The sequence below is a fragment of the Empidonax traillii genome, unplaced genomic scaffold, assembly GCF_003031625.1.
Source record: "Empidonax traillii isolate 1590-97213 ecotype Southwest subspecies unplaced genomic scaffold, ASM303162v1 scaffold49:size1601597, whole genome shotgun sequence".
Lineage (NCBI taxonomy): Eukaryota > Metazoa > Chordata > Aves > Passeriformes > Tyrannidae > Empidonax > Empidonax traillii.
In genome coordinates, this window is record NW_020955242.1 from 1,108,805 (window position 1) to 1,123,758 (window position 14,954).

The following is a 14,954-nucleotide window of genomic DNA, read 5'->3' on the forward strand; positions in this document are numbered from 1 at the left end:
CTCAGAATACAAAAGAGTTTGAGGACACACTACCAAGCTTTGGTGAGCACTAGGAAAGAGAGATGATACCATATCTTACATTAGGATCCCAAGAGCTTCCCAAACCAGCCTCCATTATATTCATGAGGCCTTACCTGGAACACTACCAAAAATTGTGCAGTGTTGGTTTCATTCACAACTGAAGCAGACAGGAGGCAGTGAAAACAAATCCTCACTTTGCAGTGTAACTTCATGCAGGATCTTGGACATGGCATTTTTCTTCCCTCCTTGTGTGAGAGAGCCTGAAAGGAGGCAGCATTAAAGAAAAAAAAAATCATAAAAAAACCTGGAAAGCTTTTATCTTTATTTCCCTTTCCTCTAAACATAACAAAGAAATTATCCGGCCTGTTTGTGTAACATTAGGGACATTTAGATAAGCCAGCAGTTGTTTTGTAAACTGCCGTAGCTACACTAGTACAATTAGTCCTCTGCAGACACCAACATAAGCCCAATGTCCCAACAACGAACAGATGTAAAATTTTAAATGCTGGCCAACTACAGCAGTGTAAATTCCACAATGCACTGAGCCTGCTCACACAGAAGACAATTATAGGTGTAACAGAACTAGATAAGAAACTGTTTATACAACTAAATGATAGGAACTTGCACACCACAAATAATTTCATGTAACACTACACTGCAGATCCCTTTATATTAACCCTGTACACCAGACACACCTCATCTCGCTACAGCTTAAATGCAGGCAGGAAGAACTAAACCTTCATTCTGATGGCCTATCAGCACTGTCATACAGAGTAGTTAATGAAAAATATATTACTAAATAACATGGAAATAATAATTATCTCAGAGACAAAATATGACAAATAGGACAGGCATTTGGCTGGGAAACCTTGTTAAACAGTCTCATCTAATCATCATATCCAGATACTATTTCAAAAAAATTCAAAGGAGCGAAAGAAATTAACCACCAGTGCAGTGCCTGGATCAACTGTTCCTGGGAAATAGTTTCATTGAAAAACAGATCCTACTTGTATTTCAATTTATAGACTCTAAAAATAAATTTAAAAAGTACTACTTCTGCAGGATTCTGCAGGATTTCAAAGGAAAAAAGAAACGGGAGAACTTAAGAACAGGGCTCACGTGCATTTTTATCACCTGTGTACAGATCTGAGGAAGCAGAAGCTCAGAAAGGATGATCACAATATGAAGACAAATTCAGACTGAAATAAATGAGGAGGACATCAATGAATCATTCAAAGGCAACGGCAGCTTAAAAAAAGGTGGCACCGGACAACCAGGAGACAACTGGGGTTCAGAATAGTCTGTTCCCTGTGTGAAACATGAAAAACAGCAATTTTAAGTACTGTGTACATAATTAAAAGATTTAATAAGCGTGTGGAAAGTATGCAAAGTTCGAAAAAGAAAGGTTCAAAAGGTACTTCACTGCTCAGGTGCTTGCCCTGCAACATTAGATGCATCATTATTCAAAATTCAGGCAACTTTTGGGCCAGAACCTAGACCGTATATTCCTTCTGAACCATCAGTACTCAAGTGCTGGGAACAACAGCTTCTTTTGTTTCTAAGACAACAGAATTAGAGGAAATTATACAACAGTAGAACACGGTCTTTCTTGGGCAAGGGGCAGCGTGTGTTACATCCTTGGCTTGCTTGTGGTTTTTTTTAAAGATCTTAAAAATAATTTCAGTTTTAAAGCTTAGCATTTGAAACTTAACTTACTGCTGGAAGATGCATGTTTAATCCTTACACAGCATTACTTTCACATATTGAGGCCGACATCACGGGTAGTCAAAGAATATGTTTAATAAAAAATAATTAAACTTCCATTTGCTCTATAGAACATCATAGAAAGTAATTCAATAAATTACAAATGACTTTTTAAGACGCTCGTTCAACTACAGAAAGCAAATTCAGACTACACAGAACACAACTGGCAAATATTGCAAATGTCCAAAAAAAACCTGGACTAAGACTTGGATCATGAAGCCTGAAACAAGGGATAGAAATACAAGGCAATAACAGCTAAGTTTTTTTTTTTTTTTTTAGTAACTACCAACACACACTTTATCATCACCTTGGATATCCTTTTAATTTTAACTTCAGTATTAGTGTAATTCTACTGAGGTTTCCTTATAACCCTTAACTTTATACAACCACATTTGCATATAGTTTATCTGATAGTGGGACATTTTTTCCCCTTCTGGTTCAAACTGATGAAAAATAAACCAAATATATAATGTTCAAGTCTACACCAGCCTTCATTACTTGAAACTGTAATTGCCTTATTACATAGAAAGAATCACTAGAATGGTAACCAAACTCACTTGACCATAATAGGAAAATACTTTATTTCATAAATCTGATATAAATTAGGTTTTAGCCACAAGATTTAGGACTTGTTTTGTGGGGGAAGGGTGGGAAGTGATGGCATTGTTGACATACTCCATCAGCAAATGAAGTTAATAACTGCTTGTAAAACTTTGGCTATTTCATAGATGCATCCTAGTTAAATAAAAGTGCTATATTACAAAGGGCAAAATATTAAATACGAAATACTTTTTTTTTTTTTTTTAATGCTGAAGAATTGCTACCCCCTTCTCTTGGCAGTTTTTGATTTTCACTATTGCTAAGACACTGCATGAAGGGCCAAAAATCAGAATACTATCTGGGAAAATACGTAACCAGCACAATCCAAATGGTACTTGTGTAATTACATCTAATACTGCTTCTAATCATGGGGCTAGTTATTTTGCACATAGAAACTTATATTTCATTGGTAAAGTTCTTGATAAAAAACAACACAGTTGTTTTACTGTACAAGCAAGCAACAGAACTATATCAAAATATACAGTTTTTGTTTCTGGTTTTTTTTTTTTTTTTTTACTTTTTAAATTTATCCCTTTGTAAAGCTTTTTCCATGACTTTCACTAGTACCTGTATCTATTTTCTCTTAACACTTGCCTATTCTTGGACCACAAATGATGTAACCAAGGTCAACTGAAGTCTCAGTCAGTTCAGAAGTTCTGTAAATGTGAATCTGGGCCTCGACCGTGTCAGAGTAATAGCAGCTTAAGAAGAAGGAGGAATCATATCACACATCAAATCTTAGACAGATTTTATACAGTAAAGGGTTCTAAGGATTTGGACTTATGCCCTGTTACTGGGGTTGCTAGGAATAATTTGTCTTCCTTGCTATTCAAAGTGCTTTTTCTTTAGTGGGTAACTCAGCATAATATAGGAAGTGAGATCCAAATAATGATTTTGGATAATATTTAATATTTAGTCAGATTTAAATCTGCAGAGAAGTTTAAACTCAAAAGGAGTTCAAAACTATCTGTACTTTATTTACCATTATTAACTGGGAACTCCAGGAGGTTTTATGACATAAAACACAAATAGGAATCTACACAAACAAAGCAAACAAACAATTTTTACATGAATTATGCAGTGTTGAAAGGTCTTTTCAGTGGCACTTTACGACAGTTTGCCTCTTCTGAGTCTTGGGGAAACTACTCCTCATTTTGGGACTTTTAATTCTGCAGAGGGAGCCCAAAACTTTGCAAGGTGTAAACTAAATAGATCTACATGGTGCCAAGTAGCATGAGATAAGACAGTTTTTGCTTTAATTGCCCCTTACTGCTGTCCAAGAGAACTGCTGTAGTAAGGGGGAAAGAAAACCCCAACAGTCATATCTCAAATAACTCAGATTTTAACATGCTATACAGGATGTCTTTAGAAAACAAAACAAAACCTGAAAACAAGTAATAGAAACCAATGTAAACTTCCTAAACTAACTCAGCTGAGGTAACAGGTAGCCAGTTTAATTGGCTGATTGGGAAAAATTTATCTTCTTTTAAACACACTTGTACCTGAATTGGAAACAGCAGTGCATCACAACACTAGAGCATTTTCATGTAATTAAAGCAATGGATGGTGATGTAGATTCTACAGCTTTCATGACATTCATTAGCTGCCCAAATTATTGCTGAGTTTTGATCTGTAAATTATAAGTGTCAAGGAGGCTGTAAAACTATATTCAAATTAAATCAATAATATGCATAAAGTATTCTGTGTTCACTGCAAATATATTAAATATACAGCTCTTACTTGAGCATTATTTTCATAAAATTAACCCCCCAACAAAATTATAATGCCTTTTGTTGTAATTTTACACCATTGTGTATTTGATAGTACATACAAGTTCAGAAACTTATGAACTTCAAGAAATATTACATGCAAAACGTCTCTGAAAGCAGTTTGCACTTCTAAACAAATACTGAAATGTTCGGTCAGTAAATCATTGATGCACTCAACACTGGGTTATTTACAATGAAATAATTAAAGAATAAATTCAAAATCAGTTTATAATTTAAGTGCAGAGTCTGGGGTCAGTCTTCATCACTAGAATCCGAATCCTCAGATGAAGACGATGTACTATCAGATCCAGATGAAGCATCTGCTTTCTCTGAACCCTCATCTGTGCTGTTTTCGTTGTGAGAGCTTGGCTCTGTTCCCCCTTTGTCTTCCTGATCTCTAACCCTAGAATTTTCCTCCTTTTCTTCTGTGGGCTTGGCTGAGCCTGTGTCATTGCTTTCACTGTTCTGTACATCAAAAATGTTAGACTGAGACAAAGCTGGGATATGAAGATTAAGGCCTGGAGTGAGAAGCATCCCTGGGTAAAGTATGTTGGACAAAAGTAAAGGGTTAAGAGAGAGAGGATTGGCAGCTGCAGCAGCAGAGGATGTTGAAGGAGAACTTGAAACAGAGTTTTCACCACCAGTATCCGTATTTTGATCCTCTGTCCTTTCTTTCTTTACATCCACCTCCTTGGAATCGTTTCCCTTTTTCTCCTCCGAAATGGATTCCGTAGACTTTGTCAGAAGTCCCCCCATGCCCAGCAGGTTTGGTAATCCAGCCATCCCTGACAGGAGCATGGGGAACATGGCAGCCATGTTCTTGGCTTCTCCTCCAGCAGCAAGGCCAGCCGGCATTCCCATCAATCCCGCTGTCACTTGCAGCGACTGCAGGTTCTGCAGGTTCTGCTGTAGGGCCTGCAGCCCGGGCAGATCCACGCCCGGGATCAGTCCGTTGGCCAGCAGCGGGTTCACGGACACGCTGGCGGCCGAGGCCGAGGCTGCAGCTGCGGTTGCCTTGGCGATCTCGCTCTTGGGGCGCCTCCCTCTCCGGCTCACCTCCTCCCGCACCACCGGCCCCGTCAGGATGCGGTCGAACATTCCTTCCGGGAGAAACCCCTGCAGGAGACAGCGGGTACTTTTAGTACTTTGAGAGCTTAAAGGCGACAAAGTAAAAGCAAATGAAAGACTCGAGTGAATAGTGGCTGTCAAAGATGATTCTGGCACATCAGCACAGCAGCTTCTCCCCAGACAACTCCCTGGAATGTGTGATGGCTTTGTGCTACCACATCTCAAATGCCTGAAGGAACCATTTCCACAGTGAGGTCCACACAGGGATCTTCTCACACTCTCTGGTTACCCTTACCCACTCATCCTTAGTGGTTTGCTGGGACAAAGCAAACTTGACTTCAAGACAAATATAGCTAATTACAGGAGCAAGCTCAATCCAAGATCTAAACCAGCACTGCTTTGAAATATTATCACATTGCAATCATTTGACAGTTTAATTGGTTACTCAATTTAAATATGTGTGGTTGCACACACACCAATCTCTGAGCCCTTTTTATTACTGCTAGTGTCTGTTTAGTGTCCTTATATTTCATCACATCCATAAACTTAAGAATAAACAGCAAAGACTCAAGCTGAATTTAAATTAATTTTAGAGCACTTCTATTTTGGATTTGCACATTACTACTTCACTTCTATAGGTCCTTGTACCTAACATTGCAATGGACACTAATATTCCCTAGGAAATGCATTGTCCTGGAAATTTAGAACAGCAATCGTAACATCAAGTATTACTCAGCTTCATACTACAATCACCTTTTCCCCCAAAGCAAATATCTCTAATATATATTAGCCTACTACAACTAGAGGAATTCAGCACTCTAGTTCTGTTCTTCTGTCCCGTGGATAACTACTAAACTGCCCAAGTAGTTCTACTGTTATTTATACCTCTATTCGCTGCAGTCTAATCCTGTTCCTAGTTATCTATTTTTCTACCAGAATGTTGCACCAGGGTACTGGAGAGACTGGCATTTAGAGCTTCACAGAAAGGTTGCAAGTTCTGCTGACAGTGAATTAGAAAAAGCTTTAACTTGGTCACATCTTTGCCAGAGGCTGAAGGTGTAATATAAATAAACTGACAAATTATAGTAGGTGAGGAAGTAAACTTCTAAAGAATATTGACAAAATCATCTTCACTTCTGTTACAGACATGAAATGGAAGAGTAACCAGGTTACACAGAAACTATTTTTTACTCTACAACACAACTTTGTTCAAAACAAGTTCAAAATATGTCCTCATCTTCAAGGCAAGATTGAGGGTAGTAATTTCACACTAAAAGCAAATTAATTAAAAAGTAAAATAAATATTTAAAAATCATATTAAAAATTATTTTCTTCTTGACTAACTTTCTTAAGAAAGTATTCTTATTCTTAAATAACACCTGGGCTAATATCTTTCCTAAAAAACATGAAGGCTGTATTTAAGTCATGAAAAAGTCACAGCATTTTAGCACCTTCAACCAAATCTCTAAGTTGGGGTTGCCGGCCACTGTTCCTTCCCTACCTCCTGCTCACAGCTGTGCCAGCAAACCATTTACTGAACTAGGCCAGCAGGACAAAAAGCTGACATTGACTCACGTTACCTATTTAATGTAACACCAGAAACAAAAAGCACACCTTTGGACATGCCTTTTTTCCTGTTTGCCTTGTCTGCTTTTCAGATACATTTCATTGCATGGTTATCTTGTTCTGTAAATACTCACAGACTGTTTCACGACTTCTCCCCACTCAGGAGCCACACCATACTCTGGATTTTCTTTCAAGAACCTGCACAAATCCTTCAAAGGGGGAGCAAATGCACCCCCCACCTGAGAAGCAGAAGATAAAAATCAGGAAATACTTCACATTTGCTAAGAAAAGAGGCAACATTCATACCCAATGCTGTTTCATTTTTGCCTTTTAAATAAAACATCTGTTCAAATCTGTTCAGTGGACACCAGTAATGTTCTGCATGCTTTTCCTGAATATTGCCTTTTAGCCTTCCCGACTGCCCATTCAAATGCATTAATGCTGTTCCCAAACTTTGATCACCTCTCCAAAACTTCAACACCTGCTCTCACATCTTCCACTGTCGGGTTTTTACACAAGAATTCTCCTTTTGCTCTCCTGTTACACTGTTTCACCTAGAAATGTGACTGACAGCCAATACACACACAGGTGAGCCACAGAAGTCAAATACCAGAGAGAACTGAAAAAAGCAAAAGAAAATGATCCAGTACACAGGATTCTGGAAATCCAGTGGACAAGTTTCCACACGCAGGATGTGCTACCAATATAATTTTAATCGCGTCAAAAACAGTAATGGGAAGATTACACAAAATTTCAACTTCTGACAATGTTGCCACTTTGATCAGAACAGCAGATATTTTGTGGCCCTGCCTCTGACTCAGTGGCACAACTGTTGCACCATAGTGAGTGCTCAATCTATCTGAACAGAAACCATATCCATGTCTTAGATTATATATATATAATCTATAAGACATCCATCCATGTCTTATATACTTGCACATTTGAAAAACATTTACTGGAAGATTACAATTGACTTTCTTGCTCTGTGCCAAAACTTTAAAACAAAAACCTTTTATTTGTACACTTGTACAGTTTTAGCAAGAGTATATGGAGTTCTTCATTTGGGTAACTTTTCATTTGGGGAATATCAAAATGGGAACAGTGCCACGAATACCTTTCTTGCATTTCTTCTATTTATGAGTTGAACACGTTCTTCCCCAGTCAAACTATTAACATCCAGTTTATTAGGGTTTCGACAACGGTGTCTTTTTTGTTTGGGCCTCCCATCGTGCAGCTGCATCCTCTGTTATAAAGGAATTTAAAACTCAATTACCTTTCTGATATAACTTTAAAAAATGATAAGATATCTATACATTCTTGAGTCAGGAATTTATTTCAAGTCATCTTCCATTTCATAAATATTTTAATAACAACAGTAATTTACTAATCCCAATCATTTAATAAGCAGCTCAGGGAACAGCATCTTCTCTCTGATGCCTCAGGGCTTTGTTTTACTGATTTTTCAGTTTTTAACAGTGCTTTAATTGTCTGGAAAGTTGCTGCTGTTCTCTATTATAATATCTTTACGGAGAAGCAAGGTTGTCATTCCAGATGTCATACCCATGATTTTCCTACATCCTGCTCAACATTAGCAAATCTCAAATTCAGAGGTAACAAAATGAGATGATCATACCCACACAAACATCACTACCATAGCAATGTAATGTATGTCTGAGATACATTCCACAGTAAAGTCTTTAATCCTCTTGCACATCACTAAATATGCACTTTCAGCTCCCATCATCAGTATCACAGTAATACGAGTTTTCTTATCCTAGACAGTTTTTTAAATCTTAGGTGAAATTAGACAACGATTGAATGCCTTGGTTTGGTATTGTTTTTCTGAGCAATTACATTTGTGAGGGAAAAGAAAAGCTTGCAGATTCAAATTGGAAAAAACCCAGACATTTTTCTTTTCCTAAACAAACCAGAACAAAGACGAAATAAAGCCCTGTAACACAGAATACAAATCCAAATCCAACTTGAGAAATTCTACTATTTAGCTAAAGCAGAGCTGGAAGGAATACTTACAGGAATACAAGCTCCTGAATCTTCAACATATCCAGGGTGTTCTTTAAGCCACCTTTCTAAATCTTTTCTTTTGGGGGCATCATCACCTGCAAGCCTTGTTCCATCTTTCAGGTTAATAACAGGAACTGGACTCTCTGCATCAAGCATTCCTTGGGGCTGTGTGTAAGTGAGTGCTGGGTTTATTCCTGCAGCAACCTGACAGGAGTTAATACCTGGATTAACCTGGAGGAATTAAAAACATTTGACTAAATTCTCCATAGAAAACAAGCCATCACAATTATTTCATGTATGACTCAATGAAGGGCACAGTCCTGCAGATCATTGTGTACAGACTCAAGGACTTGGGCAGACAGTTTATGCCACACATACCCCTTCAGGTCACTGTGTAACCAGGTCCCAATAACAGGTGTTACAGGAAAGGATGTCAAAAATTTTGGCAGATCAAAAAATCGAATTTTTAATAACACATTGTTAATTAAAGTCCATCAAAACTAGAATTAAACTTATATTTTACAAATAATTATCAATATTGTGTATATATATGTACATTAAATAAAACTCCCTCAATTCTCATCTGTGTTGTCATAAACAATCAGTGAACAATTTCAGAAAAAAACCCCAAACCTAAAAGTTTTGAGTAATAAAGTTTTTGTTGAACCTCAACAGCTGGTTATGCTCATTTAAGGCATTAACAGGAATTTCTATCTTTTTTTTTTTGGACAAAAAAATCAAGTTTACTTACATGATTAGGCTGTTTATTTCTATTCATAAAGAGAACATCAACTCCCTCCACATTCTTCCTTCTTCCTCGTCTCTTTTTGACTACAGGCTGACTGTCAACTATGACTCCATTGGCACTGGCTGTTAAGTGACTGGAAGTACCTAATAAATGATGCAATAAAACCAGTGTCAGATACTTGTTTATAAAACCAAACATGTCTGAACAAAAAAAGGAAATAAAATTACTTGAAAGAGTGCAAGTGCATATGATTTCTACATTTAATATCTAAGACAAATTGCCTTTTGCTTTATGACTGTTTAAAACACTATGAATATCAGGCTGTGAAAAGCCATTCTACTGTGAAAATTTCATTACTGCCTCCCCTACCCCCTCGAAATGAATCTGTACAGAGGAGAGAGCTGATGAAAACTGCTGACATCACACACACAGAGACAAACATCCCTAAATAAATGTTTAGCAAGACCTTCATGGTATGTTGCAAAATTCTAATAATTTCAAGTATTTTCTTCCAAATGTTAACTCCTTACTTTAGGCTCATTTTTATCTGTCAGTGTACACCTACTGTTATTTTCTTTATGAAAATAAGCTATAAGTTTTTGGCTGTAAGCCAAAAATTGATTCCAGACTATTGTCCTCTACTGTTCCTTTAGATGAGGCACAGAAAAGATTCTGAAGAGTGCAAATTGGCACAGATATAAATCTGAAACTACTGACTTACAAAGCAGCCATATTAAGTTCTGAGCTAAACAGATTACTGTCAGGGTACACTGATGCACTTAATAATGATTAAAATCTTCTTTGGGAGGTGTTTGTAATGTATAGTGGCTTCATTCTAATAAACAAGTATTAGAGTAACTGACACAGAGAGAATATTCCTGTGCTCCAAACTGGAGAGCCTCTACACCCGACAGAATTTCTCCCGACTGCAGTTTAGAACAGTAACACTGCAAACATCTCTCTCCATTGCCTACATGGGGAGATAACAGAAGAACACACAAGATGAGATTTAATACTAACCCTTATGCCCCCTGATATTTTATGTACCTGATTTGGGAAGTGATTTTGGGAAGTTGACAAGGCTGGTTTCTGAAGCGTTCTGGAGTTCACGCAGCCGAGCCAGATATTGCTGCTGACCCAATGCACCTTCATCGCTTTCAAATGGCCTTTTCTGAGACAGTCCCTGCTTCTGAAAAGTCAATTTCAAACCACCTTCCTGTTAAATAAATGCCAGGGTTAGAAGAGCCTCTTCTCAAGCAGAAATGACTACTTCATAATCAGGATTCTCACATACAAACTGTTACTCCAGTAGAGTTGAGGAAAAATGAAAACACTGCATTGGACCTTAAAATAAGTCTTGCTCCTCCATGTAAAACACAAATTTGAACAGAAATTTCATCTCAGCTGAAAAATCCAGACACTGATCAGCTGTCTACCTCCCGAATCCAGTCCTGAAAAAATGCCAAACCCAATTACAAGAGGAAACATTCACACATTTTTATGTGCTACAAACATGTCTCAAATTACAGATAAGGGTTTGAAGCTTCTAGCCTGCATTTAAATGAGGAAATTTTCCTATAATCCTTTAAAAGGCCATGAAATAATAAAGTGCTTGCTGGAGAGGATATGCTGAAATGTTTAAAAAAAAGCTGAACAGAAATACCTTTTTATACTAACCAGATTTCTTAGAAACAGCATGAGCCTGTCTGAAGAAGCACCAGAATGGCAAAAATTCAATTCAGACAGAACAATAATGACTTCTTCCAATGGCTTATGCAAATAATAATAATAAAAAAAAAATAATAAAAAAAAACCAACTAAACAACAAAACCAAAACACCACAAAAAAAAATCCCTCCCCCAAAAACCAAACCCAAAACCCAAACACTCAATGCCCAGAAGCAGCAGACCCAAATACCCACAAACAAGTGTGTGAAGGAAGTGAGAGTGAGAGCAGGCAGCCACTTGCAGGTAAAGCATGCCGCACACCGCAATCGCAACCAGGTCCTAGGGCAATAAAAATAAACATACGTCATTGATTTTCACTGTAAACTCCTTTTCTCGTACATGCTTCTTCACCTTTGACATCTGTGGTGACTGATCATATTCTTCTTTAACACCTGCAAGAGGGGGTGTGGGAGCACTGGGCTCACTGTAATCTGCAGCTGCACCGGAACTATCCAGGAGTTTGGTTGTGTAGAAAGAGGCCACCGTGTTGCTGTCATAGCTCCTTCTGGCTGAGGGCCATTTACCTTTCAGCACCGTTTGACAAATGCTGTCAAGTCGATTAATCATAACTCGATCCTAAAAACCAGAGAAAATAGTTTTCTAAGAGCAATGCCTACCAACAGTGCACAAGTTACATTTATGTATTATCATTTAGTTCTAAAAAGGAGAGAAATGGCATCACTTCTATCCTTGGACTTAGTAAGAGTTTGAAGTTCCTGGATTTGCACTGATTCCCTGTAAGTTTGTGAAAGCCACTTCTGTACTTAATTTCACTACCTACCTGTAAACAAATATGCAATCTCTCTTGTCTATACAAAGTCTGGGGCCTGAAAATGCTTAAAACACATTCTCTTACTGATTCTTAAAGGGAAGTTATGGTAACCAGTTAAGCAGTATTTGTAGTTCTGGCTTTGATTCATTGGTAGAAGGACCTGAACCCTGGAACAGCACCACAATGTACAGCAAACAGCATTTATAAAACTAAACTTACAGGCTTTTTATTCATGTCTCCTTTTAGCATTTGAAACCACATTATTCCTCATTCCCATTCTGTAGACACTGAACACAGATTAAGACTTCACACACCTTCATAATACACAGATCTCAAGTATCAGATCTCACAGTAAACTCAGAGCTAAGTACACAAAGACTCCAGAAAGTACTGGGTTTTCTGATAATTTCACAGTTCACAGTCCAATAAGACACATGAATACTAAAACTACAAGTTCTGTAAGCAAACACTTTCTCCAAGTTCAAGACGCTCCTCTATATTTGATAAAAGGCATTTTTTTACACTTTGAACATAATTTTTCACAATGTGCCAAGCACCTGTGATATGAAAGTTATGCTCCTCCATAATTCAGAAACTATGAAAAGTAGTATTTAGATTTAAATGCACATTCCAGAAGCAAACATAACAGCAACTGCAAGTTTCTGAAATTCAACTCCTACATCTATTTATCCTACTTCGCAGTTTTAACATATTTAACTGAATACTAATGTCACAGCCCAACTTCCACTACTAATTTGGTTTTCAAGTTCTACTATAAACTTGCCTTTGGCCAGTAGGATGCAGCCAACATGTATCCACCTTGTAGGAGATAAGTGGAATTTGGTGTCCCATTGTTCATCTGGAAACTGTCTTGTGTCTCATCTTGTGTGGTACTGAGAGAGGCCACACTCTCTTCATCATATGCTTTTATATGTGGAGCTCCTTCTGCTAAATAAAACCACCAAAGTCATTTCACATTGTAAAGAAGTTAAACGCTCATTGTAAGAGGTTCAGGTGAACAAAACACACAGAACAATGTTCAGAGAAAGTCCAAACACAAAGTTCAACTGAAGAATTAATCGTTTTTTCAGGATGATGGCTGATCCTTTTCTAGGCATGTAAATTCCACACACATTCCTGTTAATATTTCAAACACTTAACATGTCAAACATTTAGCTATTTGAAAATGGACATACTTCAGAGTAATCTAATAGACAGTCCTCACTTAACATATTTCATAAGCCAACACTCACCAATGTAGAGAAATTAAATTGAAATTAAAGGTATCTACCACCAGAACATGGCAAATCTACTGGGATAGTACTTTAAAAGAACAGCCCATTTCATTCATGGATGCTTGAACATGTGTGCCCACACATTTTAATTGTTCAATTTTTAACCACTAAGGATTTTTTAAAGTATCTTTCCAGTGTAGTGTGTCCTCTAACTTTATTATATCTTAATCTCTCATTGTTATTTTTTTACTTTCGCCTCCATCAGACAACAATGTGAGTTTCACTATGACATGGGGAAACAGTCTGAAACAAAATAAAAGTGTGGCCTGAAAAGGTAAATATCACATCAGCACAAGGAGTAAGAGGGACAGCTCTACAGAAGTCAAATTCGTCCTTAACAATAGTTCTGTCTTCTGAGTCATCTGATAGAATTCAGCACTTCCTTAAAAGATGCTTCAAATGTGAAAAGTATGCCTCCATAATCATTTCTATAACAAATTAAGCAAAATCTGAGCTTAAAATTAAAATGCAGATAAAGTTAAGAGAACTTTCCAGCATTTACCAATCTCTTCAACACCAATTTGTAGCAAAAATAGCCACAAAAATAAAGGCCAACTGATTGATGAGATTCTGCAGTCTGAGGATGGCAACATTAATTGACTAAACAGACTCAGCTGGCAAAAGCAAGCCTAATATTTGGACTTGCAGCACATATTATAGTATCCATTATCTCATCTAAATATTTGTGTTATATAAGCACTCCTTTGCTCTCATTGTTTTTGTGTTTGCATACAACTGCTTCCTCTGAAAATGTCCTTCCACTGTTACAGGCAGCAGCATCTTAATCATTTTATTTAAGTGGTATTTTACTTGCCCAGTAATCATCTGCCAAGTAAATTAATTCTATGCTTTCCATTTGTCATTTCCACAGAGAAGAAGATCCATCTGATTAACACAATGCCTTTTTCCCTGAGGTCTTGAAAAAAAAAAATAGGTTCTCTACTTATGCTGTAATCCCACTGCCTACCTTCATCTTCCCTTCTCTAATACCATTTGCATCACATGTTAAAGAAATCTTTTCATATTCTGAGTTTCAATGGGGCAAGAGTAGAAGATACTTCACAGCAGAAAAGAATGTATTAAATAATGATTGGTTGGTTTATTAAAAACTTAAAATTACTTCATTCATCAGAGTTTTTTGCTTCTACTTTGAAGCTTTTGGAAGTGTCTCTGTGTTACATGGTCCTATGTGCTGCCGTCGCCTCAGTCTTTTCTAAGCAGGTACTGATTTTTAGGTCTTTTTTTTTGGAGTTTAGGAGAAGACTTTCAGAGCAAGTACACTGCTTAGGCACCTCCAGTTCACAATAAATAAAAAGCAGCTGACGTGACTCTAGAGCTCGGACAGAAGGAAAGTTGCAGGTCTCATGGAAGCACAATGAGGAAGCTACAAGGACAGGTGAGCAAGAGTGGCAAAAACAAACAGGGAAACCAAAAGAATCTCTCTTTTTAGGAAGAAAAAGAAACAGTAGTAGGGAATACACACATGCAGTATATTTCCAGAAAACACTGGCCATTCGACTCCTCTCCCACACATGAACCACATGCACAGCAACCTTGCTTAGGGAATCAGGCAACACAGCCCAAGTACCTCACCCAAGGCAC

General features: G+C 37.5%; 1 protein-coding gene across 6 annotated transcripts in view; it reads right to left on the bottom strand.

Annotated features, from left to right (window-relative positions):
- Window positions 1-1,803: 1,803 nt before the first annotated feature.
- CHD9 (chromodomain helicase DNA binding protein 9) overlaps window positions 1,804-14,954 on the bottom strand; it is an 84,669-nt gene continuing 71,518 nt past the window's right edge. For 5 of the 6 annotated variants that reach the window (XM_027879005.1, XM_027879003.1, XM_027879004.1 and 2 more), the window contains 8 exons: window positions 12,842-13,005; window positions 11,589-11,861; window positions 10,606-10,774; window positions 9,562-9,701; window positions 8,820-9,041; window positions 7,903-8,031; window positions 6,923-7,027; window positions 1,804-5,270 (listed from right to left, as the gene is read on the bottom strand). In XM_027879005.1, coding sequence (XP_027734806.1) covers window positions 4,407-5,270; window positions 6,923-7,027; window positions 7,903-8,031; window positions 8,820-9,041; window positions 9,562-9,701; window positions 10,606-10,774; window positions 11,589-11,861; window positions 12,842-13,005 — 2,066 coding nt within the window. In that variant the 3' untranslated portion in view covers window positions 1,804-4,406. The remainder of the gene's footprint in view (window positions 5,271-6,922; window positions 7,028-7,902; window positions 8,032-8,819; window positions 9,042-9,561; window positions 9,702-10,605; window positions 10,775-11,588; window positions 11,862-12,841; window positions 13,006-14,954) is intronic. The other variant, XM_027879006.1, reaches the window with a different exon arrangement.